This window comes from Astatotilapia calliptera, chromosome 4 (assembly GCF_900246225.1).
Source record: "Astatotilapia calliptera chromosome 4, fAstCal1.2, whole genome shotgun sequence".
Lineage (NCBI taxonomy): Eukaryota > Metazoa > Chordata > Actinopteri > Cichliformes > Cichlidae > Astatotilapia > Astatotilapia calliptera.
The window spans coordinates 11,146,177-11,174,046 of record NC_039305.1 but is presented as its reverse complement, the minus strand read 5'-3'; the positions used below and the strand labels follow the sequence as shown (position 1 = coordinate 11,174,046).

The following is a 27,870-nucleotide window of genomic DNA, read 5'->3' as shown; positions in this document are numbered from 1 at the left end:
ACATTTTCAGTTGAGGTAAGCTGTACTGCATGATCCGAAATAGAAAGTAGAAAGGCACCACCAATTGTGGCCTTATATGTGAGTGAGCATTACAGTATTATATCAGTGACACTGTTTTATGGTGACTTGCACTGCCTTAAACTCAATTTGTATTTTTACAAGCGAACTGGATTTTGGTCCGTCTTTTTTACTGCTTTGCCTTTCTCAAAAGTAAATGTATACCAGAGTTGTATATATAGAGCAGTGCAGCTACAAATACTATCCTGAAAAAATATGTGATGTTATTATGGCAGTTGTTGAATATACCTATTAAAGTTTGGTAATAAGATTAATTTGGACATTTTAATATAAACACATATATACAGCTCTGTCTGAAGGAATATTTTTATAACTGTAAATAGATTGGATGTAAAAAGTCAATCTCAGGCATTATCAGTTTTTGACTGTGAATTTATGGTAATATTTAGCCTAAAATGTTTAACCTGCTAAAGATGCAAAATGGCATATTGTTCTACAGAGAATTTTTTAATTACCCACCCAAAGCACTGAATTCAATTGTTTCAAAAACTTCCATGGCAACACATGCTTAAAATCAAGCACCTAGGCATGCAGTCTTCTTCTCCAATCATTTATTGCAGAACGGGTCTCTCTCAGGAGCTCAGTGAATTCCGACATGGCAGCATTATAGAATACCACCTGTGCAACAAGTCCAGTAGTGAAAATTCCTTGTTACTAAATATTCTACATTCAACTGTTAGTGGTGTTATAATGAAGTGGAAGTGAATAGGAACCACAGCAACCAGCCGTGTATTGGTAAGCCACATAAATTGATAAAGCAGGGTCTCACATAGTGCACAGAGGTCACCAACTTTCTGGAGTCAGTCACTACAACACTCTAAACTTCATGTGGTCTTCAGATTAGCTCATGAACAGTGTTTATAGAGCTTCATGGAATGGGTTTCCATGGCTACGCAGTTGCACTAAAGCCTTACATAACCAGGCACAATGCAATACATAAGATGCAGAAAAGCACACTGACACTGTGGCAGTATTCATGTTTTCTGGATAAGAGATGAATCGCGCCGGTGTGAAGTTATTTTTCACGAAATGGCCTTGGCCCCTTAGTTCCGGTGAAATGTTTCAACACACCAAGACATTTTGGACAGTTTCATGCTCCTAGCTTTGTGGGAACAGTTTAGGGACAGCCCCTTCCTGGTCTAACATGATGGAGTGCCAGTGCACAAATTGGATGGGGGAATTTGGTGTGCAAGAACTTGACTGGCCTGCCAGAGTCCTGACCAAAACCTGATTAAACACCTTTGGAGTGAGTTAGACTGTGAACCAGGCCTTCTCATCCAACAACATTGTCTGACCTTACAAATATATTTCTGGAAGAATGGTTTTCTTTTAAAGGTTAACTTAACTCTGCCATCACTAATGCTGAACACAAGAAGGGAGAACACAAAGGGAAAAGTGCTGTCCTCATTTCACAGGACGATGTCCTGTAGGTATGAATCACGATTATTCTGAAGAAACTATCGTGTTAAAAATTGTATATGTGAATGTGACTTTTTTTAGAATAAAGAATAAATTAAACTCTTTACATTTCATGAAATCATAATGAAAGTGTTTATTGAATTAATACATCATACGTGGACAATTTAACAGTTAGTTCATATTTTATGAACACTGCCAAAAAGTTCCAAAAGAATGTGTCTTATTCAGCACTTTCACCCTGAAAAAAATAATGAAAGGTAAAATTATTCAACACATATTATCAACATTGAAACAATTCATTCTACATTGTAAATATAGTATCTACACTCTCTTCAATTCACAGAAAATTATTAACATAAAGCTCTTATATCAAACAACTCCATTAAACAACGGTACATTTTTTCGTAAAACAAATTACATGAATTACCTTTCCAGCATCACGGCTCTTGGCTCTCAGTTTGTTGACCTGAGATTCAGCAATGTCAGCACGTTCCTGAGCTTCCTCCATCTCATGTTGGACCTTTCTCAGTCTGGACATGTGGGTGTTGGCCTGTTCCTCCTGTTCAGTGCAACAATATGTTTTATTTAAAAACATATCTGATCATATATGAGAGATATCTCAGTTATTAAGCTGTGAATTCCATATGTAAAAATCACAAAACATTTCACTCACAGCCTCCTCAGCCTGTCTCTTGTAAGCCTTGACTTTGAGCTGCAGCTTGTCCACCAGATCCTGAAGTCTGACCAAATTCTTCTTGTCCTCCTCAGTCTGCATAAACAACAAACTGTTACTGATGGCTGAAGAAGAAAGAATTTAGGAACTTAAATGTAATAGATGTTTAGGTAAATGTGTAATCACCTGGTAGGTGAGCTCCTTCACTCTCCTCTCATATTTGCGGACTCCTTTAACAGCATCAGCTCCACGTCTCTGCTCAGCTTCAACTTCAGTTTCTAGTTCACGGACCTTTAATGCCATGATAAGTAATCAGCTTTTAATAAATATTAAGAGTAGAAAGAAAATGGGTGGAGATCATGTGATGGCATCAAAGTGTTTATTTAATACTTGAATAATAACTATATATGCATATATATATGCAGTACATACCCTGGACTCCAGTTTCTGGAGCTGCTTCTTGCCACCCTTCATGGCGAGGTTCTCTGCCTCATCCAGACGGTGCTGCAGGTCCTTGACTGTGACCTCCAGGTTCTTCTTCATCCTCTCCAGGTGAGCACTGGTGTCCTGCTCCTTCTTCAGCTCCTCAGCCATCATGGCAGCCTGAAAGTATGGGTGGTGTTGGCATTATTGATCAAGCATGAACAAAATTTTTGAAAAGAAAAGAAGGCTTGTAAAGTACTAACTTACATCAGTGATAGCCTTTTTGGCCTTCTCCTCAGCATTTCTTGCTTCCTGAACTGCATCATCCACCTCACCCTGAACCTGGACAAGGTCAGCCTCCAGCTTCTTCTTGGTGTTCAAAAGACTGGTGTTCTGAATGAAAAAGAAACCGTTTTAATGATGTGATTCTCACTCTCTGATGTGTCAAAGTTCTTGTAAAGTAATGAATACCAACCTGAGAGTGAAGCAGTCCAACACGCTCACTAGCATCAACCAACTCCTGCTCAGCCACTTTGCGTCCTCTCTCTGTCTGCTCCAGAGCGGCTCTCAGCTCCTCAATCTCAGCCACCATCAGACCATTTCTGCGCTCCACCATGGCGACCTGCTCCTTCATGTCTTCCTGTCCTCTGACTGCATCATCCAGGTGCAGCTGAGCATCCTGATGACAAACAAACAAAAGATATTATCATTGTTTGCTTGGAGGTTAATTAAAAATTCACACAAACACAAATGAACTACCAACTCACCTTGAGCTGTCCTTGGACATTCCTCAGTTGTTTCTGGGCCTCAGCAGCCTGTCTGTTGGCATGGCTCAGCTGAATCTCCATCTCATTCAGGTCTCCCTCCATCTTCTTCTTGACTCTCAGGGCATCATTCCTGCTCCTGACCTCAGCATCAAGGGTGCTCTGCATGGAGTCAATCACCCTCTGGCTGTTCCTCTTGATCTGCTCCATCTCCTCGTCCTTCTCTGACAGCTTCCTGTCAATCTCACCTTTTACCTGGTTTAGCTCAAGCTGAACACGAAGGATCTTGGCCTCCTCGTGTTCCAGAGTTCCCTTTAAATAAAGGTTTATTTCAACATAAACTGGAGAAGGGATAGTTTTAGAAATGTAATTACAAACAAAGTACATTTTTATAAAATACATTACCTCAGCTTCCTCCAGAGCTGTCTGAATTTCAGACTTCTCAGTCTCAACAGTCTTCTTGGCCTTTTCCAGCTCATGGATGCTCTTTCCAGTCTCACCAATCTGCTCAGTCAGATCTGAGATCTCCTCTACAGAGCAAACACAGCCAAGAGTTTTAGTACTTGGAGCTGATATATGCAAATGTTTTGGCCACAACAAAAGCTGTAAATGAATATAAACATTAGAATCATATCCATATGATCTATAGCAAGATAAGCATACGCTGCAGGTTCTTGTTCTCTCTCTTCATGGTCTCAAGATGATCCAGAGCCTCTTCATATGAGTTCTTCATCTTGAACAACTCAGTGCTGAGAGAACGAGCCTCCTTTTGGGCTCCTTCCAGCTCTGCCTGGCTCTCCTCATACTTCTGCTTCCATTCTGCCAGGACCTAGATTAATTAAAAATTAATTAATTAAATAATTAGTTGTTGAAATGGGTGTAATTCTCCTTTGATGACAGAGGTTATGTTTAAAACTTTACTTTATCAAAGTTCCTCTGCTTCTTGTCAAGGTTGGCAGCCAGAGAATTAGCTCTCTCCACATCAATCATGAGGTCCTCCACCTCACCCTGCAGCCTCTGCTTGGTCTTCTCCAGTGAGGCACACTTGGAGTTCACAGCCTCAATGGATTCCTCAGCCTCCTGCAGGCGCTGGGCAAGCTTTTTCCTGTTGTTAAAATAATTTTGTTTTGATTAAGTCTGAATTGGTTGGTTTTAAGTCTGAAAACCAATTTAAACAATGAAAGTATGGTGACTTACTTGGCCTCCTCCAGCTCCTCAGTTCGCTGGATAGCATCAGTCTCATATTTGGATCGCCACTGAGCCACCTCACTGTTGGCCTTGGACATTCCTCGCTGCAGCTCAGCCTTGGCCTCCTGCTCCTCCTCAAACTGCTCTCTCAGCAGATCACAGTCATGACGTGCTGACTGAACAGCATGAGCCAGGGCATTCTTGGCCTGTTGAAGTGACAGTTGATTTCAGATTTCGATATTTTATTGTTGAAATCAATTTTAAAGTCTAATGCTGAGAGGATAACAAATTTAAGAGGTAAAACCTAAGAAAGATATTAGAGGATTATCTGTCTCAGAGTTACTGAGTGTCTCTGTAACTGATTAAAACTTGTCTGTTTTTATTAGTAAGTGCTGAAATTTAAAAGAAGAGAGAAAATATTTCAGACCTTCACTTCCTCCTCAACGTGTCTCTTCAGTTCCTCAATCTGCTGAGTGAAGGCCTGCTTGCCCCTTGTGAGCTGAGAAACAAGAGCTTCTTTCTCCTCAAGCTGGCGACTGAACTCACCTGTAGTTAACACACATGTATTAAGCCCAGTTTGTTTCATTTCACCCACTGATTGGTTGTAGTTTTAGGTACCTGTAAATGACAAATTTCCAGACACAGACTGTTTCTTTGTTATACATCACTTACCATTCTCTGTTTGAAGTCTCGCCTTCTGGGCATTAATGTCATTCAGCTGACGAACATTCTCATCATTTTTGGCTTTGAGTTCACTTAGTTGATCCTCAAGAGTCCTGCACATTTTCTCCAAGTTGCCCTGTCACCAAGTAATGCCATATCCATGTTAACAGTTAATGAGCTGCTTTGGCTGTCCTGAAATGTAAAAAAGAAAAAATCTGTTCTCTATAAATACTGTCCGCACCTTTGCTTTAGCAACAGCCTCCATGTTGCTGGAGAGGTCATCAATCTCCATCTTGTACTCGCTCTTCTCTTTCTCCAGCTTCTGTTTGACACGCTGGAGGTTGTCGATCTGCTCTCCGAGCTCTGCAACAGTGTCAGCCTGCTTCTTACGGAGAGCTGCTGCAGTAGCTTCATGCTGCAGAGTTGATTCCTCAAGATCACGACGCAGTTTCTGGAACTCAGCCTCTCGCTTCTTGTTCATCTCAATCTGAGCAGCTGTTGCTCCACCAGCTTCCTCGAGCCTCTCGCTGATCTCTTCAAGCTCCCTGGAGAGGTCGGCTCTCTGCTTCTCTACCTTAGCCCGAGCTGCCCTCTCAGCCTCAATCTCCTCTTCCAGCTCCTCAATACGAGCCTAGTTTGAAATTATTTGGATTTATCGATTAGAACCTGAACTAAAGTAGGTTTTTGACTTATAATGAACAATATTCTTTATGAACACTGGTCATTAGTGTTACCTGAAGTTCTTTAATCTTCTTCTGAAGTTGAGCACCAAGGGATTGTTCATCTTCAATTTTGCTGAGAAGTTGGCTGATTTCAAAGTCCTTCCTTGGTGTGGAAGAAGTATGGTTTTACGATCATAGTCCATATGATTATTGCAATGCAGTGTGTGTAAAGAAAATTATTTACAAAAAAAGCCCTACTTCTTGATTTTCTCATCAGACTGCTGCTTGTCATTCTCCAGATCCATTATGGATTCCTGGGCCAGTTTCAGATCTCCCTCCAGCTTCCTCTTGGCTCTCTCAAGGTCCATGCGGAGCTTCTTCTCTTGCTCCAGTGAACCCTCAAGCTATAAAGTCATGTCAGTTGATTCAAGTGGTTGGAAAGACAATGATTCAGCACTAAAATTCTTTCCATAAAAAACAAAAACAAACACATCATTATTATAGTTTTCTTACATCATCAACTTGCTGTTCCAGCTTTGTTTTGGACTTGGTCAGAGTGTTGACTTTGTCCTCCTCTGCCTGGAGATCATCCAGTGTTTGCTGATGGGCCTCTTGTAAGGCTTTCTTCTCCTTAGTCAACTTGGCAATTGACTCATCTTGAGATGCCATCTCCTCTGTCAGGTTTTTCACCTGAAACAATGTGAATACATTAAGTTTAATTTTGTTTGAGATTTTGCAGATTATTTGAACGTTTAACATATATATTCAAAGAACAACATTATATGTTTTAATTGAACTAAGAATATAATCAAAATGAACTGAACCTTGTTTTCTGTGGCATGTTTCTCCTTCTCCACTTTGGCCAAGGTGAGCTCCAAGTCATCAATGTCCTTCTTCAGCTCAGAGCATTCATCCTCCAGCTTCCTCTTCTTAGCAGTCAGCTCAGCATTGATTTCCTCTTCATCCTCCAGTCTCTCACTTGTCTCTTTGAGTTTGGCCTCGAGCTGGATCTTGCTCTTAATGAGCCCCTCACACCTTTCTTCAGCATCAGAGAGATTGTCAACTTCCTATAATACATGTTGAACACACAAGTTAGATTATTTGTGAGTCACATTGTCCTAGTGTTTTCTTGATCGTACTTTTAGCTACACTTTTGTTTTAGCACATAAATAATCAGAGGATAAAATAAGCATGTGGCCTTTTCATATCTAAATTTAATATACATGAACTATAAGTGTAATATAAAATTTTCTCTACTACTTACTGCAGCCACTTGAAGTTGCAGGTCATTCTTCTCCTGCAGCAGGCCGACCATCTTCTCTTCCAGTTCCTTCTTCTTGGCCAGAGCAGTAGCCAGGTCTGTCTTCATCTTCTCATAGTTCTCCTTCATGTTCTGCAACTCCTTCTCAGTCTCAGCACTCTTCAGAAGAGGCTTGATCTTGAAGTATACTTTCAGCCATGGCCAGTTCTTGACATTCATGAAAGAACGGATGTTGTACTGGATGGTGTAGATAGATTCTCTAAAAACCAAACATGAGAGTGTTACTTTTAGTGTCGTTGGGTCTTAATATGAGAAAGGAAATACAAAAGAGAATACAATAGAGTTTAGTATGACAATGTTACCTCCTCTCCATCATCTTCACAAACTCTTTCCTCATGACGTATCCTCTGCAGAGAGCCTGAGTCATGGTCACCAGCTCAGCCAGTTTCTCATCTCTCATCTCCTCAAGAGTGCCCAGCAGACCAGCTTTGAAGAACACCTATTTAATCATTGAAAACATATGTATACGTGGATATTGAGAGTTTTTTTTAAAAATGTCTATTAATATAACAAAGTGTACCTTTGTGTGCCCAAACATGTACTGTGTGTGATCCACATCAATGGAGCCAAGCAGCTTCTCTGAAGCTTTCTTGTTGTCAATGAACTGTCCCTCAGGGATGACACTGGCATTCAACACTTTGTATCTTCAAGAGAAAATCATGTTGTTACTTAGATTTTTCTTTCACCATATTCAAGTTTGTCCTTTACAACAACCATGAATTCATTTTTCCTTTCCAATATTGTAATGTGCTGTCACCTCTGCTTGAAGTCACCATAGAGGATTCTGCTGGGGAAACCCTTTCTGCAGATTCTGATGCCCTCCAGTACACCGTTACACCTCAGCTGGTGGATGACCAGGAAGTTCTCCATAAGGCCTGAGAGTCAGAAATGCATAATGTTTCAAATCTTTTCTATATTCTTACTGTCATTTTTGCAGTTAATATTACTGTGGGGTACCTGGGGTCTTTGTCTCATTGGGAATCAGGCAACGGACAAAGTGAGGATGAGTGCTTCTTAAGTTGGTCATCAGCTTGGCCAGATTCTCCTGTAGATCAGCATCATTAGATAATAGGTTAATACTATTTAAAAATTTGCATTTAATTTATATATACACATATATATATATATATAAATCTATACATACTCTGAAAAGAGCAGACACAGTCTGGAAGGAACCACCCTTCTTCTTACCACCCTTCTTGCCACCACCAGCAGCCTCTGTTTTCATAAACAGTAAATTTCATTATTGGAATTGAAAAAATATTTTTCACAGTATAAATTTATCCTGCAGTATGCACATTGTAGCTATCTGTACTGGACACGCTAGCTTGTGAGCACTTTTGTTTCTTACCATCAGCTCCAGCATGGGCTGCGTAAAGGAAGCACATTAGTTTGTTTGCAGACTTCTGGTAGAGCTGAACAACTGAGTCATTCAGTGGGTCCTTGTTCTTGTCCAGCCAGCCAGTGATATTATAGTCCACTGTACCAGCATAGTGAACCAGGGAGAAGTGTGCCTCAGCCTTGCCCTTTCCAGGCTTTGGTTTCTCAAATGCTTTGGTCTTGCCAAGATGCTGATCGTGCAGCTTGTTCTTGAAAGTTGTGTCAGAGGCCTTGGGGAACATGCACTCCTCTTCAAGGATGGAGAAGATGCCCATTGGCTGAGAAAATATCATAAATTATATTAAAATTTCAAGGGAGGTAACATATGCAACCACATGTACATTTCTTCCAGAGCAGCTGTTTACCTTCTCAATAAGCTCAATGCAGGCAGCCAAGTCCATACCAAAGTCAATGAACTCCCATATAATGCCTTCTTTCTTGTACTCCTCTTGCTCCAGGACAAACATGTGATGGTTGAAAAACTGTTGCAGTTTCTCATTGGTGAAGTTGATGCAGAGTTGCTCCAAGCTGTTGAACTGTAATAGTACAAACATGTCTAACTTCATGGCAATAAAGTCTTTAAAGTTTAAGAAATGTGGTGAAATGTTTCAAGTGCTCACATCAAAGATCTCAAACCCAGCGATATCCAGCACTCCAATGAAGAACTGTCTGGGCTGCTTTGTGTCCAGCATCTCATTGATACGGATAACCATCCACAAGAACATTTTCTCATAGATAGATTTGCACAGAGCCGAGACAGCATTGTTGACCTGGCAAACAAGAATTTATAATTATACAAAACCATATGAATACAGCTATAATGTTTATAATTATAATATGATTATACAAGTCTCCCTTTTATGAATTACCTGTGGGACGGTCTGACCTTTGGTCACCATCTCATTGCCAACCTTGACTCTTGGGTAGCACAAAGCTTTCAGCATATCAGCCGAGTTCAGGCCCAGTAGGTACGCAATCTTGTCAGCCACTGTTGGATTAAAACAAATCATTATAATACCTAATAAATACAAATACTTCAAACATTTCTCCATTATAGAAATATTTCACAATACCCTCGGTGCCATCAGGTTCAGCCTGCTCTTCACGCTGCTTCTGCTTGAATTTCATGTTGCCATGATGCATCACAGCACCAGTCAGCTTGTAGATGCTTAACTTCTCTTCAGCAGTAAAGCCCAAGATGTCAATAGCAGTCTGTAAGAAAAAAATGAAATCAGCTATCAATAAATAAAACAAAAGAAGATATTTATGGTTAAGTATAAGATTCTGTGTCAAATGTGATTTTACATCTGTTGCAATGAACTCCTCCACATCATCGATGCTCTTGACAGTGATTTCTCCCTGACTGATCATTGGATAGTCATAAGGGTTAGTTGTGATCAGAAGAGCCTCTGAAAGGAGAAATGAAGTTAACTTGTTTTTTGCTTAGAATGTGATTTTAATGGTTTTAAATTTTAAATTTAGGTGTCCTGTCAACATACCCAGAAGCTCAGGCTTGTGGCCTGTCATCAGCTGATAGAAGATATGGTAGCTCCTCTCAGCAGACAACTGGAAGGTGACACGGGACTTCTCCAGCAGATCTAAGGACAACAGATTAATTTTGACACTGTAGACATGAGACATCACAGTCAAAACTGCAAAATGGATCATACATGCATTTATTTCCTTGGCTGTCATTGGGCGTGTTTGAAACTTTTTTCAGTTCTGTTGCTTTACTTATAACGTGCTTCACAGTATACCTTATTATACTTTAAATGTTCCGTGAAGTTGCAATATGTTCCTACTTATACTTACACACGATAACTGCTGGGTTACAGTATATAACTTATATATATAGCGTAACCACACTGTTCATGCATCCGTGTGTTCCACCACAACAGACAATATTACTTCTTCTGAAATTAAGTGACTCATATTCTTATGTGCTGTAAAATAACTAAACAGATCTGTTACATAATATTTAGGGGTTTTTTTGGTTGGTTTGGGGGGGGGGGGGGGGGGCATTCTGGACTTATCAGTTTGATTCTCATTCCCCAGAGCTTGAATACATTTAAGTGACTAATTAAATATAATTTCTGTCACAGATAATGGTAATTTGCACTGTGGTTCAAACTTACATGTTTCAATATCAGCTGAAGACAGCTTGCCAGATGTGCCAAAGTGAATCCTGATGAATTTACCCTACAGGGGTAGATCTTTATTAATATTGCCTTTCATGAGAGCAAGTAGTAAAAAGCTCATTTACATTAACTCGTTTTAATCACTTACAAATCGAGAGGAGTTGTCATTCCTCACAGTCTTGGCATTACCGTAGGCCTCCAACAGAGGGTTGGCAGCAACAATCTGATCCTCAAGAGAGCCCTGCAAGAATATATTGTGTTTATGTGAGCTGATCTTCCAAAATTGATTTTCTTTTTCTGTCACAAAGACGTTGATGCAGAATAAAAAATCTACCTGCATTTTGCCAGGTGTTGGCTCAGCCTTCTTAGCTCCAAGAGCTGCAATTGTTGCAAAGTACTGGATGACACGTTTGGTGTTGACAGTCTTTCCTGCACCGGATTCTCCACTGGGGTTTATGGGACACATTGTTAAAATGCCTTTATATCGTTTTTATATATTTTGCATACAGTTTTTATTATACTCACGTAATCAGGACAGACTGGTTCTCACGATCTAAAAGAAAAACATATAAGCATGTCTTGAATAATCTTAGGATTCATTTATTTCCAATCACTTATAAGTAGCTATGTTCTAAGAAAAAAATTTTTTCACGCAATGATTAATGGTCATCTCTTTAAGTAGAAGTCCTAAATGCATTTAAAGTCTTTAATAGAGAATTGAGCTTACCAGTGAGCATGAACTGATAGGCATTGTCAGAGATGGAGAAGATGTGGGGTGGAGCCTCAATCCTCTTCTTTCCTCTGTATGCTGCTACACATGTAGCATCATATACAGGAAGCCACTTGTAGGGATTGACGACAACGCAGAACAACCCAGAGTAGGTCTGTATCATAGACAATAAATATCATTTAAACATTTACAGATCAGCATGATACTTTCCTCTCACACACAGCAATGTGAAAACTTACGTAGATCATCCATGATGCATAACGCTCTTTGAGGTTAAACAACACAGATGGCTCATTAAGGTGGGTCATCATGGCCATGTCCTCCATCTTATCAAACTTTGGAGGGTTTCTAGCGTGGATTTCATCCTCCTTTACAGTGACCGTCTGAATAGAAAATTAAGATCACTTAGAAAAAATCAGCTTTCAAAGTTTGGCACTATATATTTGACAAATAGATAAAGTACATTGATAATTCATCTACCTTTCCGTCGTCTGTCTCAACAGTGGCTTTACCACCCTCCTTCTTGGTAAGTTTCCCCTTGACATACATCTCATCAGGAACAGTCACAAAGAAGGCCGTCTTGGCATCAAATGGAGCAGTCTGGGCCTCAATCCTCTCCTTTTCTGGCTTGCGTAGGTAAATGGACGCCGCGCCATACTGCGCCATCTCCGCGTCTGTGCTCATGGTGGCACTTTACTACAGACTGAAAATATGATGGATTGACACATAAATCATTTACTGTACTTATTATACAAACCATAATTAACATCCATTCTTTTTGATTCGTGGATTTTACCTCAGCTGATGCAAACAGAACTTCCTTGGTATCCTGTGTATGTCAAGGTGCTATAAAATAAGTAAACGTATATCAATGGACATTTTACTCTTCAGTTTAAGAATCCATTCAAAAAGTAAAATTTTCAGTGTCAAAAAAAAATGTAATAACTGAACACTTAAAAATGGAAAATATAAACTTAATGAGAGCATATAATACACAGTAGATAAAACATGGTAGCTGAATCCTTTACTGTACTCACCCGTCTTAGATGCCCGTCAGTTAGAGCAAATCTCCAGAGCTGTTGCTTTTATAAACAACGGCTCTGCTTCCTCAGCATTTACACTCTCCTTAGTTTGGTCATGAATGTCTGACACCTTGCTTCTTGATACTGATATGGTCAAAAATAAATGAATTGTTTTGATCCATTTTCCACATATGTAATCCCTCTTTTCTAATACAACATACTTTCAAATATAAACAATTCAGCTGTATTCCTTAGTGAAAAAAATATTGCCAATGTATTGTGGTTTATTTGGTATATTTCTTTAAGTGATTATGCTCCTAAATATGGAAAATGTAAGAAATGTTAACAATATAGTTAGTGTTAAATTAAAATAGTGCTCTGCATGGTTTTGGGATTATTCATTCTAATAACTTTTGAAGATAAATGGATATTAATTTGATACAGTTTATAGTAAGCTTATCTGTGTGTCCAACTATCTTTGATATTTTGATAGCCAGTTTTAAACTTCTAGTGCCACTGGTGTATAATTACAGGACATAAAAATCATCAGACTTTCTGTTATTGCCAGAAGGGTGTTATATATAGCTACTGGGAACATAATATTAAAAAATTTATTACTATAAAATAATTTGTTATAAATACATTTCATTTCTGTGTGGATAGAAGTGAACGTACAGCTTTTAGCTTACAATTTTGATAAACTAATTAAATGATATATTCTTACAGGAAGGGAAAATCTGGGATCATAGCAAGGATTAGCTTTTATTTCCAAAGCTTGCTCCAACTTGACTTAATGTTTGCTATCTTTCTAGCAGAACATGAGATACTATCATGGTCAAAAATAAATCCAGCAAAGGACAGGAGGAGTGGTTTGTGGTTGGCACAAAAGACAGATATATTTATTTTTCAACAACACAGAAGTACCCAGAAGTACCTATACCTATTGGTAAGGTAAGTCCATGGTCAAATATCAAATGCAGTATGTTGTGTGTTTTCACTGTAATTCCAAGGGCCAGTAGAATTGCAACAAAACTGCAGAGCAGACACACAGCATTACAACCAAAAATGGAAACACTTTTTGATCTGCTTTTTATTTAGCCCTAGTAATACAGAAGAACACATTACATACAGTGCAGTCTAATGTCGCAGTGGTTTGCTAGGTGTACAGTATTAAGTGTCTTACTTCTTACTTACTAATATCTTAATACTTTTGTGAAAATACTATCGTAGTCCATATCGAGTCATAGATGAGTTTCTTTTGCTTGGACTTCTATCTGGACGAGTGCACTGAAATTTCTTAATTACAATGGAGCTACTAACTCTCTCTCATTAGAGAGAGCTAGTGATGAGTACTGTCTGATCACTTAGACATCTATGGATGCCACTAACATGCACAAAATCCCCCAATTTAATTGACAGTTCTACACATGAAGTCTCTGTGATCCCTTCACCATTCACAAAGCCTTAAACTCTAATGAGACAAGGATAAGATCCCTTTACTATGATGAATGACAAATCAAGTACTCTGCCCAAACGAAAGGTCTGACAACATTATCCGTGGCTTCTCCAGAACCTTTCACACATGTCTCAAGTGCTCAGGATGAAGTCATTTGCAAAAAGCACAGAGTGTCAAATGGTGGGCATCATCCTCAGCCTCTCTGGTAGGGTCTATGCCAGCATGCTGCAGAGTGTGTCTTTTAGTTGAACCTTTAATTAAGGAGGAACAATGCAGTTTTTATCCTAGTCATGGAACACTGGACCTGGTACTTCTTGCTATTCTTTTTATCCACATCACTTCATTATTATTTTCTTTTGTCACACCTTGCTATCCTGTTGTAGAGATGAATAAAGTATCAGGCAGGAACATGAGTTTGAACCTGGAAATCAAAAGGATGATTCTGAATGTTGTCAGTACATATGCCCCACAAGTTGGATGTCAGTTAGAAAAGAAAAAGAATTCTGGAGTAAGTTGGGTAAAGTGGTAGAGAGTGTTCCTGGGGAGAGAGTGGTGATTGTATCAGACTTTGACAAATAAAAATGGAAAGGGCTGTTGTGAACAGATATTTCAAGGAGAGGGATGACCATAGGGTGACATTAAAGAGCAGAGGAAATGTCCAGCTCAAAATTTCAAATCCTCTTCTACTCTTCATTTTACTGTGGGGATTGATGGTCCCCACAAGTATAGTAGTATGCCAATTTTCTGTCCTCACAAAAATGTCTAAACATGTACACACACACACACACAGAGACACACACACACACACACACGTGTATAGATAGATGTGCTGTGGGGGAGATATCAGATTTTGTTAGAGGTCTGTCCACATTTTCAGTTGAGGTAAGCTGTACTGCATGATCCGAAATAGAAAGTAGAAAGGCACCACCAATTGTGGCCTTATATGTGAGTGAGCATTACAGTATTATATCAGTGACACTGTTTTATGGTGACTTGCACTGCCTTAAACTCAATTTGTATTTTTACAAGCGAACTGGATTTTGGTCCGTCTTTTTTACTGCTTTGCCTTTCTCAAAAGTAAATGTATACCAGAGTTGTATATATAGAGCAGTGCAGTTACAAATACTATCCAGAAAAAATATGTGATGTTATTATGGCAGTTGTTGAATATACCTATTAAAGTTTGGTAATAAGATTAATTTGGACATTTTAATATAAACACATATATACAGCTCTGTCTGAAGGAATATTTTTATAACTGTAAATAGATTGGATGTAAAAGGTCAATCTCAGGCATTATCAGTTTTTGACTGTGAATTTATGGTAATATTTAGCCTAAAATGTTTAACTTGCTAAAGATGCAAAATGGCATATTGTTCTACAGAGAATTTTTTAATTACCCACCCAAAGCACTGAATTCAATTGTTTCAAAAACTTCCATGGCAACACATGTTTAAAATCAAGCACCTAGGCATGCAGTCTTCTTCTCTAATCATTTATTGCAGAACGGGTCTCTCTCAGGAGCTCAGTGAATTCCGACATGGCAGCATTATAGAATACCACCTGTGCAACAAGTCCAGTAGTGAAAATTCCTTGTTACTAAATATTCTACATTCAACTGTTAGTGGTGTTATAATGAAGTGGAAGTGAATAGGAACCACAGCAACTCAGCCGTGTATTGGTAAGCCACATAAATTAATAAAGCAGGGTCTCACATAGTGCACAGAGGTCACCAACTTTCTGGAGTCAGTCACTACAACACTCTAAACTTCATGTGGTCTTCAGATTAGCTCATGAACAGTGTTTAGAGAGCTTCATGGAATGGCTTTCCATGGCTACGCAGTTGCACTAAAGCCTTACATAACCAGGCACAATGCAATACATAAGATGCAGAAAAGCACACTGACACTGTTGCAGTATTCATGTTTTCTGGATAAGAGATGAATCGCGCCGGTGTGAAGTTATTTTTTTCACGAAATGGCCTTGGCCCCTTAGTTCCGGTGAAATGTTTCAACACACCAAGACATTTTGAACAGTTTCATGCTCCTAGCTTTGTGGGAACAGTTTAGGGACAGCCCCTTCCTGGTCTAACATGATGGAGTGCCAGTGCACAAATTGGATGGGGGAATTTGGTGTGCAAGAACTTGACTGGCCTGCCAGAGTCCTGACCAAAACCTGATTAAACACCTTTGGAATGAATTAGACTGTGAACCAGGCCTTCTCATCCAACAACATTGTCTGACCTTACAAATATATTTCTGGAAGAATGGTTTTCTTTTAAAGGTTAACTTAACTCTGCCATCACTAATGCTGAACACAAGAAGGGAGAACACAAAGGGAAAAGTGCTGTCCTCATTTCACAGGACGATGTCCTGTAGGTATGAATCACGATTATTCTGAAGAAACTATCGTGTTAAAAATTGTATATGTGAATGTGACTTTTTTTAGAATAAAGAATAAATTAAACTCTTTACATTTCATGAAATCATAATGAAAGTGTTTATTGAATTAATACATCATACATGGACAATTTAACAGTTAGTTCATATTTTATGAACACTGCCAAAAAGTTCCAAAAGAATGTGTCTTATTCAGCACTTTCACCCTGAAAAAAATAATGAAAGGTAAAATTATTCAACACATATTATCAACATTGAAACAATTCATTCTACATTGTAAATATAGTATCTACACTCTCTTCAATTCACAGAAAATTATTAACATAAAGCTCTTATATCAAACAACTCCATTAAACAACGGTACATTTTTTTGTAAAACAAATTAGATGAATTACCTTTCCAGCATCACGGCTCTTGGCTCTCAGTTTGTTGACCTGAGATTCAGCAATGTCAGCACGTTCCTGAGCTTCCTCCATCTCATGTTGGACCTTTCTCAGTCTGGACATGTGGGTGTTGGCCTGTTCCTCCTGTTCAGTGCAACAATATGTTTTATTTAAAAACATATCTGATCATATATGAGAGATATCTCAGTTATGAAGCTGTGAATTCCATATGTAAAAATCACAAAACATTTTACTCACAGCCTCCTCAGCCTGTCTCTTGTAAGCCTTGACTTTGAGCTGCAGCTTGTCCACCAGATCCTGAAGTCTGACCAAATTCTTCTTGTCCTCCTCAGTCTGCATAAACAACAAACTGTTACTGACGGCTGAAGAAGAAACAATTTAGGAACTTAAATGTAATAGATGTTTAGGTAAATGTGTAATCACCTGGTAGGTGAGCTCCTTCACTCTCCTCTCATATTTGCGGACTCCTTTAACAGCATCAGCTCCACGTCTCTGCTCAGCTTCAACTTCAGTTTCTAGTTCACGGACCTTTAATGCCATGATAAGTAATCAGCTTTTAATAAATATTAAGAGTAGAAAGAAAATGGGTGGAGATCATGTGATGGCATCAAAGTGTTTATTTAATACTTGAATAATAACTATATATGCATATATATATGCAGTACATACCCTGGACTCCAGTTTCTGGAGCTGCTTCTTGCCACCCTTCATGGCGAGGTTCTCTGCCTCATCCAGACGGTGCTGCAGGTCCTTGACTGTGACCTCCAGGTTCTTCTTCATCCTCTCCAGGTGAGCACTGGTGTCCTGCTCCTTCTTCAGCTCCTCAGCCATCATGGCAGCCTGAAAGTATGGGTGGTGTTGGCATTATTGATCAAGCATGAACAAGAATTTTGAAAAGTAAAGAAGGCTTGTAAAGTACTAACTTACATCAGTGATAGCCTTTTTGGCCTTCTCCTCAGCATTTCTTGCTTCCTGAACTGCATCATCCACCTCACCCTGAACCTGGACAAGGTCAGCCTCCAGCTTCTTCTTGGTGTTCAAAAGACTGGTGTTCTGAATGAAAAAGAAACCGTTTTAATGATGTGATTCTCACTCTCTGATGTCTCAAAGTTCTTGTAAAGTAATGAATACCAACCTGAGAGTGAAGCAGTCCAACACGCTCGCTAGCATCAACCAACTCCTGCTCAGCCACTTTGCGTCCTCTCTCTGTCTGCTCCAGAGCGGCTCTCAGCTCCTCAATCTCAGCCACCATCAGACCATTTCTGCGCTCCACCATGGCGACCTGCTCCTTCATGTCTTCCTGTCCTCTGACTGCGTCATCCAGGTGCAGTTGGGCATCCTGTTAATAAACAAACAAAAGATATTATCATTGTTTGCTTGGAGGTTAATTAAAAAACACAAACACACACACAATCTACCAACTCACCTTGAGCTGTCCTTGGACATTCCTCAGTTGTTTCTGTGCCTCAGCAGCCTGTCTGTTGGCATGGCTCAACTGAATCTCCATCTCATTCAGGTCTCCCTCCATCTTCTTCTTGACTCTCAGGGCATCATTCCTGCTCCTGACCTCAGCATCCAGAGTGCTCTGCATGGAGTCAATCACCCTCTGGCTGTTCCTCTTGATCTGCTCCATCTCCTCGTCCTTCTCTGCCAGCTTCCTGTCAATCTCACCTTTCACCTGGTTTAGCTCAAGCTGAATACGAAGGATCTTGGCCTCCTCATGCTCCAGAGTTCCCTTTAAATAAATGTAACAACTGTTACTAATAAATCTCTTAATAATATGAATTGAACAGACTAGGACTAATTTTTTTTAAGGAAAATACATATTTTCTTTTGTAATATATAAATCATTACCTCAGCTTCCTCCAGAGCTGTCTGAATTTCAGACTTCTCAGTCTCAACAGTCTTCTTGGCCTTTTCCAGCTCATGGATGCTCTTTCCAGTCTCACCAATCTGCTCAGTCAGATCTGAGATCTCCTCTACAGAGCAAACACAGCCAAGAGTTTTAGTACTTGGAGCTGATATATGCAAATGTTTTGGCCACAACAAAAGCTGTAAATGAATATAAACATTAGAATCATATCCATATGATCTATAGCAAGATAAGCATACGCTGCAGGTTCTTGTTCTCTCTCTTCATGGTCTCAAGATGATCCAGAGCCTCTTCATATGAGTTCTTCATCTTGAACAACTCAGTGCTGAGAGAACGAGCCTCCTTTTGGGCTCCTTCCAGCTCTGCCTGGCTCTCCTCATACTTCTGCTTCCATTCTGCCAGGACCTAGATTAATGAAAAATTAATTAATTAAATAATTAGTTGTTGTAATGGGTGTAATTTCTCCTTTGATGACAGAGGTTATGTTTAAAATTTACTTTATCAAAGTTCCTCTGCTTCTTGTCAAGGTTGGCAGCCAGAGAATTAGCTCTCTCCACATCAATCATGAGGTCCTCCACCTCACCCTGCAGCCTCTGCTTGGTCTTCTCCAGTGAGGCACACTTGGAGTTCACAGCCTCAATGGATTCCTCAGCCTCCTGCAGGCGCTGGGCAAGCTTTTTCCTGTTGTTAAAAGAATTTTAGAATTTTGTTTTGATTAAGTCTGAATTGGTTGGTTTTAAGTCTGAAAACTAATTTAAACAATGAAAGTATGGTGACTTACTTGGACTCCTCCAGCTCCTCAGTTCGCTGGATGGCATCAGTCTCATATTTGGATCGCCACTGAGCCACCTCACTGTTGGCCTTGGACATTCCTCGCTGCAGCTCAGCCTTGGCCTCCTGCTCCTCCTCAAACTGCTCTCTCAGCAGATCACAGTCATGACGTGCTGACTGAACAGCATGAGCCAGGGCATTCTTGGCCTGTTGAAGTGACAGTTGATTTCAGATTTTGATATTTTATTGTTGAAATCAATTTTAAAGTCTAATGCTGAGAGGATAAAAGATTTAAGAGGTAAAACCTTAGAAAGATATTAGAGGATTATCTGTCTCAGAGTTACTGAGTGTCTCTGTAACTGATTAAAACTTGTCTCTGTTTGAAGTGCTGAAATTTAACAGAAGAGAGAAAACATTTCAGACCTTCACTTCCTCCTCAACGTGTCTCTTCAGTTCCTCAATCTGCTGAGTGAAGGCCTGCTTGCCCCTTGTGAGCTGAGAAACAAGAGCTTCTTTCTCCTCAAGCTGGCGACTGAACTCACCTGTAGTTAACACACATGTATTAAGCCCAGTTTGTTTCATTTCACCCACTGATTGGTTGTAGTTTTAGGTACCTGTAAATGACAAATTTCCAGACACAGACTGTTTCTTTGTTATACATCACTTACCATTCTCTGTTTGAAGTCTCGCCTTCTGGGCATTAATGTCATTCAGCTGACGAACATTCTCATCATTTTTGGCTTTGAGTTCACTTAGTTGATCCTCAAGAGTCCTGCACATTTTCTCCAAGTTGCCCTGTCACCAAGTAATGCCATATCCATGTTAACAGTTAATGAGCTGCTTTGGCGGTCCTGAAATGTAAAAAAGAAAAAATCTGTTCTCTATAAATACTGTCCGCACCTTTGCTTTAGCAACAGCCTCCATGTTGCTGGAGAGGTCATCAATCTCCATCTTGTACTCGCTCTTCTCTTTCTCCAGCTTCTGTTTGACACGCTGGAGGTTGTCGATCTGCTCTCCGAGCTCTGCAACAGTGTCAGCCTGCTTCTTACGGAGAGCTGCTGCAGTAGCTTCATGCTGCAGAGTTGATTCCTCAAGATCACGACGCAGTTTCTGGAACTCAGCCTCTCGCTTCTTGTTCATCTCAATCTGAGCAGCTGTTGCTCCACCAGCTTCCTCGAGCCTCTCACTGATCTCTTCAAGCTCCCTGGAGAGGTCTGCTCTCTGCTTCTCTACCTTAGCCCGAGCTGCCCTCTCAGCCTCAATCTCCTCTTCCAGCTCCTCAATACGAGCCTAGTTTGAAATTATTTGGATTTATCGATTAGAACCTAAACTAAACTAGGTTTTTGACTTATAATGAACAATATTCTTTATGAACACTGGTCATTAGTGTTACCTGAAGTTCTTTAATCTTCTTCTGAAGTTGAGCACCAAGGGATTGTTCATCTTCAATTTTGCTGAGAAGTTGGCTGATTTCAAAGTCCTTCCTTGGTGTGGAAGAAGTATGGTTTTACGATCATAGTCCATATGATTATTGCAATGCAGTGTGTGTAAAGAAAATTATTTACAAAAAAAGCCCTACTTCTTGATTTTCTCATCAGACTGCTGCTTGTCATTCTCCAGATCCATTATGGATTCCTGGGCCAGTTTCAGATCTCCCTCCAGCTTCCTCTTGGCTCTCTCAAGGTCCATGCGGAGCTTCTTCTCTTGCTCCAGTGAACCCTCAAGCTATAAAGTCATGTCAGTTGATTCAAGTGGTTGGAAAGACAATGATTCAATACTCTTTCCATTAAAAAGCTATATGATTATAATTTTCTTACATCATCAACTTGCTGTTCCAGCTTTGTCTTGGCCTTGGTCAGAGTGTTGACTTTGTCCTCCTCTGCCTGGAGATCATCCAGTGTTTGCTGATGGGCTTCTTGTAAGGCTTTCTTCTCCTTTGTTAACTTGGCAATGGCCTCATCCTGAGATGCCATCTCCTCTGTCAGGTTTTTCACCTAAGAATTGTACAAAGGATGTATTTAAATATAACTTAACAACTATATCTCAGGAAAGAATTAATATATTTTCATTTAGAGTCATTTTTCCTCTCAGATATAGATAAATTGAACCTTGTTTTCTGTGGCATGTTTCTCCTTCTCCACTTTGGCCAAGGTGAGCTCCAAGTCATCAATGTCCTTCTTCAGCTCAGAGCATTCATCCTCCAGCTTCCTCTTCTTAGCAGTCAGCTCAGCATTGATTTCCTCTTCATCCTCCAGTCTCTCACTTGTCTCTTTGAGTTTGGCCTCGAGCTGGATCTTGCTCTTAATGAGCCCCTCACACCTTTCTTCAGCATCAGAGAGATTGTCAACTTCCTATAATACATGTTGAACACACAAGTTAGATTATTTGTGAGTCACATTGTCCTAGTGTTTTCTTGATTGTAATTTTAACTACACTTTTAGCAAATAAATAATCAGAGGATGAGACAAACAGGTGGTCCTTTTATATCTACCTTATATACATGAACTACAGGTGCAATGTATACTTTTCTCTACTACTTACTGCAGCCACTTGAAGTTGCAGGTCATTCTTCTCCTGCAGCAGGCTGACCATCTTCTCTTCCAGTTCCTTCTTCTTAGCCAGAGCAGTAGCCAGGTCTGTCTTCATCTTCTCATAGTTCTCCTTCATGTTCTGCAACTCCTTCTCAGTCTCAGCACTCTTCAGAAGAGGCTTGATCTTGAAGTACAGTTTCAGCCATGGCCAGTTCTTGACATTCATGAAAGAACGGATGTTGTACTGGATGGAGAAGATAGATTCTCTAAAAACCAAACATGAGAGTGTTACTTTTAGTGTCGTAGGATCTTAATATGAGGAAGGAAATACAAAAGAGAATACAATAGAGTTTAGTATGATAATGTTACCTCCTCTCCATCATCTTCACAAACTCTTTCCTCATGACGTATCCTCTGCAGAGAGCCTGAGTCATGGTCACCAGCTCAGCCAGTTTCTCATCTCTCATCTCCTCAAGAGTGCCCAGCAGACCAGCTTTGAAGAACACCTATTTAATCATTGAAAACATATGTATACGTGGATATTGAGAGTTTTTTTTCAAAATGTCTATTAATATAACAAAGTGTACCTTTGTGTGCCCAAACATGTACTGTGTGTGATCCACATCAATGGAGCCAAGCAGCTTCTCTGAAGCTTTCTTGTTGTCAATGAACTGTCCCTCAGGGATGACACTGGCATTCAACACTTTGTATCTTCAAGAGAGAATCAGGTTGTTACTTAGATTTTTCTTCCATCATATTCAAGTTTGTCCTTTACAACAACAATGAAACCATTTTTCCTTTCCAATATTGTAATGTGCTGTCACCTCTGCTTGAAGTCACCATAGAGGATTCTGCTGGGGAAACCCTTTCTGCAGATTCTGATGCCCTCTAGTACACCGTTACACCTCAGCTGGTGGATGACCAGGGCGTTCTCCATAAGACCTGAGAGTCAGAAATGCATAATGTTTCAAATCTTTTCTATATTCTTACTGTCATTTTTACAGTTAATATTACTGTGGGGTACCTGGGGTCTTTGTCTCATTGGGAATCAGGCAACGGACAAAGTGAGGATGAGTGCTTCTTAAGTTGGTCATCAGCTTGGCCAGATTCTCCTGTAGATCAGCATCATTAGATAATAGGTTATTACTATTTAAAAATTAGCATTTATTTATTTATTTATTTATTTATTTATTTATTTATTTATTTATTTATTTATTTATTTATTTATTTATTTTAATTATAAATCGATACATACTCTGAAAAGAGCAGACACAGTCTGGAAGGAACCACCCTTCTTCTTACCACCCTTCTTGCCACCACCAGCAGCCTCTGTTTTCATAAACAGTAAATTTCATTATTGGAATTTAATGAATATTTTTCACAGTATACGTATTAGCCTGCAGTATGCACATTATAGTTATTACACAGATACATACTATCTGTACTGGACACGCTAGCTTGTGAGCACTTTTGTTTCTTACCATCAGCTCCAGCATGGGCTGCATAAAGGAAGCACATTAGTTTGTTTGAAGACTTCTGGTAGAGCTGAACAACTGAGTCATTCAGTGGGTCCTTGTTCTTGTCCAGCCAGCCAGTGATATTGTAGTCCACTGTACCAGCATAGTGAACCAGGGAGAAGTGTGCCTCAGCCTTGCCCTTTGCAGGCTTTGGCTTCTCGAAGCATTTGGTCTTGCCAAGATGCTGATCGTGCAGCTTGTTCTTGAAAGTTGTGTCAGAGGCCTTGGGGAACATGCACTCCTCTTCAAGGATGGAGAAGATGCCCATTGGCTGAGAAAATGTCACATGTCATATTAAAATTTCAAGGGAGGTAACATATGCACCCATATGTAAATTTCTTCCATAGTAGCTGTTTACCTTCTCAATAAGCTCAATGCAGGCAGCCAAGTCCATACCAAAGTCAATGAACTCCCAATGAATGCCTTCTTTCTTGTACTCCTCTTGCTCCAGGACAAACATGTGATGGTTGAAAAACTGTTGCAGTTTCTCATTGGTGAAGTTGATGCAGAGTTGCTCCAAGCTGTTGAACTGTAACATTACAAACATGTTTAACTTCATGGCAATACAGTATTTAACATTTAGCAAATGTGGTGAAATGTTTCAAGTGCTCACATCAAAGATCTCAAACCCAGCGATATCCAGCACTCCAATGAAGAACTGTCTGGGCTGCTTTGTGTCCAGCATCTCATTGATACGGATAACCATCCACAAGAACATTTTCTCATAGATAGATTTGCACAGAGCCGAGACAGCATTGTTGACCTGGCAAACAAGAATTTATAATGATACAAAACCATATGAATACAGCTATAATGTTTATAAATATAATATGATTATACAAGTCTCCCTTTTTTAAATTACCTGTGGGACGGTCTGACCTTTGGTCACCATCTCATTGCCAACCTTGACTCTTGGGTAGCACAAAGCTTTCAGCATATCAGCCGAGTTCAGGCCCAGTAGGTACGCAATCTTGTCAGCCACTGTTGGATTAAAACAAATCATTATAATACCTAATAAATACAAATACTTCAAACATTTCTCCATTATAGAAATTTTTCACAATACCCTCGGTGCCATCAGGTTCAGCCTGCTCTTCACGCTGCTTCTGCTTAAATTTCATGTTGCCATGATGCATCACAGCACCAGTCAGCTTGTAGATGCTTAACTTCTCTTCAGCAGTAAAGCCCAAGATGTCAATAGCAGTCTGTACGACACAAGAATGAAAGCAACAATTTATGTTATTTTTAAAAACACTTCATTTATAGTTAAGTATACAAATCCAAAGACAAATGCGATTTTACATCTGTTGCAATGAACTCCTCCACATCATTGATGCTCTTCACTGTGATTTCACCCTGACTGACCATTGGGTAGTCATATGGGTTGGTTGTGATCAGAAGAGCCTCTGTAAAATGCAATACCGAAAATCAGTGAGGTATTTTTAGTATATTGTTTGCAATCTTTTCAAACATGAAATGGGAAGCAAAGCCTTCAGCCTTTATATTCAGGAGAAAGACATGTTTGTTACTTTGAAGATTCTGCTTAAAAATTCTTCTTTAAATTAGCTTATGGTTAAGAATGGATCAGGTCAGAGTAAAACATCCCCTAGTTGTGTACCCCTGTCTGAGCCTGGGTTTGGAGAGTTTTGGTTTTCTTGTTAAAATGCAATTCTTCTATTCCATCATTGCCAAGTGTCGGCTCATAGGCAATTCTCATCATCGGTTGGGGTTTTCTCTTTAATACTACAGGGTTTATACATTACCATATAATATCTGATATTGTGCAAAAATTAAATTGTATTTTAATACTATAATTAAATAATTAATTAGTTAATATTGATTAATTATAATTAATACACTATATTTTAATAGTACAATTAATAGTCGTTATATACTGGTATACAACATTTAAAAATATTGTTGTTGTTATATGAACTGTCCATATATAGTTGAATTCAATTCAATCAAAGTTAGTTAGTGTCATAAATAATTAAAGTTGTCATACCCAGGAGCTCAGGCTTGTGGCCTGTCATCAGCTGATAGAAGATATGGTAGCTTCTCTCAGCAGACAACTGGAAGGTGACACGGGACTTCTCCAGCAGATCTAAGAACAACAAATTCAGTTGGAGAGTGTAGACATGTCATGTAGACATAAGGCATGACAGACTAACATTTCATGTCAAGCCTACCATTTTCATAGATTATCAAAAGAGTCATGGGAGTGATTTCAATTCTGTTACTTTACTTATTACATAATTTACTAATTATGTACCCAAGTCTTTTTTTTTGATGTACTGCATTGAACTAAATATATAAATATAAAATAAATTGAATTGAGTAGTTAAGAAACATTTCTAGCACAGATAAGTACAATGTAGACTGGTTCAAACTTACATGTTTCAATATCAGCTGAAGACAGCTTGCCAGTAGTACCGAAGTGAATCCTGATGAATTTACCCTAGAGTGGAAAATCTTTATTAGCATTGTCTTTTCTGAAAGCAAATAGTAAATATCTGACTTACTTTAACTCACTCTTAATTACTTACAAAACGAGAGGAGTTGTCATTCCTCACAGTCTTGGCATTACCATAGGCCTCCAACAGAGGGTTGGCAGCAACAATCTGATCCTCAAGAGAGCCCTGCAAGAATATATTGTGTTTATGTGAGCTGAAGTTTCTATTTTATTTTTCTGTTGCAAGTAGCTTGATACTAAATAAAGAATCTACCTGCATTTTGCCAGGTGTTGGCTCAGCCTTCTTACCACCAAGAGCTGCAATTGTTGCAAAGTACTGGATGACACGTTTGGTGTTGACAGTCTTTCCTGCACCAGATTCTCCGCTGGGGTTTATGGGACACATTGTTAAATTTCAGCTTCAGTATCTTAAAGTTTTGTATAGATTTTACACACAGATTTGTAATATACTCACGTAATCAGGACAGACTGGTTCTCACGATCTAAAATAAAAGCATACAAGGTTCATGAATCCTGCTTTCATCATTTCTTTAATAACTATAAGGTTAATTAATAAAGTGCTAAGAAACTATTTATTTGCAAGGATTAATGACAACTTCAATAAACTGAAATTTAAGGTAATGTCTATAATTTGTATTAAAACATATTAACAGTAATTGACATTACCAGTAAGCATGAACTGATAGGCATTGTCAGAGATGGAGAAGATGTGGGGTGGAGCCTCAATCCTCTTCTTTCCTCTGTATGCTCCTACACATGTAGCATCATATACAGGAAGCCACTTGTAGGGATTGACGACAACGCAGAACAACCCAGAGTAGGTCTGTATCATAGACAATAAATATCATTTAAACATTTACAGATCAGCATGATACGTTCATTTTACACACAGCAAACATAGGAAAGTGAAAACTTACGTAGATCATCCATGATGCATAACGCTCTTTGAGGTTAAACAGCACAGATGGCTCATTAAGGTGGGTCATCATGGCCATGTCCTCCATCTTATCAAACTTTGGAGGGTTTCTAGGGTGGATTTCATCCTCCTTTACAGTGACCGTCTGAATAGAAAATGTAAATCAGCCTCAACTTTTACAATTACACAGTGCATATTAAACACATGAATTAAGTACATAGATTATTCATCTACCTTTCCTCCCTCTGTCTCAACAGTGGCTTTACCACCCTCCTTCTTGGTAAGTTTGCCCTTGACATACATCTCATCAGGAACAGTCACAAAGAAGGCCGTCTTGGCATCAAATGGAGCAGTCTGGGCTTCAATCCTCTCCCTCTCTGGCTTGCGGAGGTAAATGGCCGCCGCGCCATACTGCTCCATCTCCGCGTCAGTGCTCATGGTGGCACTTTAATCAAGACTGAAAATATGATCGATTGAAAAATAAATCATATGTTTGTTATGCAACCCACAATTAATCTCCATTGTTTTGGTTTTATGGAATTTACCTCAGCTGATGCAAACAGAAATTCCTTGGTATCCTGTGATCCTGTGTATGTCAAGGCACTATAAAATAAGGTTAAAGGTAGATTCATGCACTTTTTCTATTGACTTGTAGATTTTGTAAAAGACTTTAAGAATATATTTAAAAACAAAATGTTCACAAAAATGTATCAGTGTGTAAAATAATTTAAGTAACTGATTACTAAAACAAATAATCTATTAACTCACAGCAGAGACATGGCAGAGGAAAATGTTGACTCTACTCACCTGCCTTAGAAGCCTTTCAGTTAGAGCAAACACTCAGAGCTCCTGCTTTTATACACATCGGATCTGCTTCCTCAGCATTTGCAGCTCACTAAGTTTGGTCAGGATTCTCTGACACCTTGCTGATAGATATGGTCAAAAATAAGCTAATGCGTCATTTTCTACACATCAAATTACCATTTTACAGAGGATTTTAATAATAATACGTACAATAATAAATGTATATACATTTAATTTCTTTATTTTATTAAAGAACAAATTATAT

General features: G+C 39.2%; 2 protein-coding genes across 5 annotated transcripts in view; both read right to left on the bottom strand.

The window, feature by feature from the left end:
- Positions 1-1,615: 1,615 nt before the first annotated feature.
- LOC113020562 (myosin heavy chain, fast skeletal muscle-like) lies at positions 1,616-12,511 on the bottom strand. 2 transcript variants are annotated; one of them, XM_026164630.1, is made up of 41 exons: positions 12,477-12,511; positions 12,236-12,285; positions 11,920-12,142; positions 11,679-11,822; positions 11,437-11,593; positions 11,235-11,262; positions 11,044-11,155; positions 10,858-10,950; positions 10,707-10,770; positions 10,071-10,169; positions 9,877-9,980; positions 9,645-9,783; positions 9,441-9,559; positions 9,192-9,341; positions 8,937-9,107; positions 8,543-8,849; positions 8,336-8,409; positions 8,149-8,236; positions 7,949-8,066; positions 7,712-7,835; positions 7,494-7,630; positions 7,135-7,390; positions 6,695-6,937; positions 6,384-6,560; positions 6,129-6,274; positions 5,943-6,033; positions 5,450-5,839; positions 5,218-5,344; positions 4,973-5,091; positions 4,555-4,751; positions 4,279-4,462; positions 4,021-4,186; positions 3,763-3,887; positions 3,361-3,669; positions 3,069-3,272; positions 2,861-2,986; positions 2,603-2,773; positions 2,357-2,461; positions 2,171-2,266; positions 1,925-2,056; positions 1,616-1,735 (listed from the first exon to the last, which is right to left on the bottom strand). In XM_026164630.1, exons 3-41 carry the CDS (start codon positions 12,121-12,123, stop codon positions 1,718-1,720), a joined length of 5,814 nt encoding a protein of 1,937 aa, XP_026020415.1. In that variant the 5' UTR covers positions 12,124-12,142; positions 12,236-12,285; positions 12,477-12,511; the 3' UTR covers positions 1,616-1,717. The 2 variants fall into 2 exon arrangements, with proteins under 2 accessions (XP_026020415.1, XP_026020414.1); XM_026164629.1 differs by having other exon boundaries at positions 10,858-11,155.
- A 3,959-nt stretch (positions 12,512-16,470) lies between these two features.
- The window catches only part of LOC113020565 (myosin heavy chain, fast skeletal muscle), a 28,110-nt gene continuing 16,710 nt past the window's right edge, over positions 16,471-27,870 (bottom strand). The window contains exons 1-41 of one of the 3 annotated variants that reach the window (XM_026164632.1): positions 27,609-27,646; positions 27,347-27,404; positions 27,036-27,258; positions 26,803-26,946; positions 26,552-26,708; positions 26,340-26,367; positions 26,139-26,250; positions 25,959-26,051; positions 25,807-25,870; positions 25,418-25,516; positions 24,715-24,818; positions 24,479-24,617; positions 24,275-24,393; positions 24,026-24,175; positions 23,771-23,941; positions 23,377-23,683; positions 23,151-23,224; positions 22,920-23,007; positions 22,720-22,837; positions 22,483-22,606; positions 22,265-22,401; positions 21,906-22,161; positions 21,473-21,715; positions 21,182-21,358; positions 20,944-21,089; positions 20,758-20,848; positions 20,265-20,654; positions 20,033-20,159; positions 19,788-19,906; positions 19,375-19,571; positions 19,091-19,274; positions 18,833-18,998; positions 18,575-18,699; positions 18,147-18,455; positions 17,856-18,059; positions 17,648-17,773; positions 17,390-17,560; positions 17,144-17,248; positions 16,958-17,053; positions 16,712-16,843; positions 16,471-16,522 (exon numbers count right to left, since the gene is read on the bottom strand). In XM_026164632.1, the coding sequence (XP_026020417.1) occupies positions 16,505-16,522; positions 16,712-16,843; positions 16,958-17,053; positions 17,144-17,248; positions 17,390-17,560; positions 17,648-17,773; positions 17,856-18,059; positions 18,147-18,455; positions 18,575-18,699; positions 18,833-18,998; positions 19,091-19,274; positions 19,375-19,571; positions 19,788-19,906; positions 20,033-20,159; positions 20,265-20,654; positions 20,758-20,848; positions 20,944-21,089; positions 21,182-21,358; positions 21,473-21,715; positions 21,906-22,161; positions 22,265-22,401; positions 22,483-22,606; positions 22,720-22,837; positions 22,920-23,007; positions 23,151-23,224; positions 23,377-23,683; positions 23,771-23,941; positions 24,026-24,175; positions 24,275-24,393; positions 24,479-24,617; positions 24,715-24,818; positions 25,418-25,516; positions 25,807-25,870; positions 25,959-26,051; positions 26,139-26,250; positions 26,340-26,367; positions 26,552-26,708; positions 26,803-26,946; positions 27,036-27,239 (5,814 nt within the window). In that variant the 5' untranslated portion in view covers positions 27,240-27,258; positions 27,347-27,404; positions 27,609-27,646 and the 3' untranslated portion in view covers positions 16,471-16,504. Of the gene's footprint in view, positions 16,523-16,711; positions 16,844-16,957; positions 17,054-17,143; positions 17,249-17,389; positions 17,561-17,647; positions 17,774-17,855; positions 18,060-18,146; positions 18,456-18,574; positions 18,700-18,832; positions 18,999-19,090; positions 19,275-19,374; positions 19,572-19,787; positions 19,907-20,032; positions 20,160-20,264; positions 20,655-20,757; positions 20,849-20,943; positions 21,090-21,181; positions 21,359-21,472; positions 21,716-21,905; positions 22,162-22,264; positions 22,402-22,482; positions 22,607-22,719; positions 22,838-22,919; positions 23,008-23,150; positions 23,225-23,376; positions 23,684-23,770; positions 23,942-24,025; positions 24,176-24,274; positions 24,394-24,478; positions 24,618-24,714; positions 24,819-25,417; positions 25,517-25,806; positions 25,871-25,958; positions 26,052-26,138; positions 26,251-26,339; positions 26,368-26,551; positions 26,709-26,802; positions 26,947-27,035; positions 27,259-27,346; positions 27,405-27,608; positions 27,647-27,870 lie in introns of those variants that run through there. The other 2 variants (XM_026164633.1, XM_026164634.1) reach the window with 2 other exon arrangements.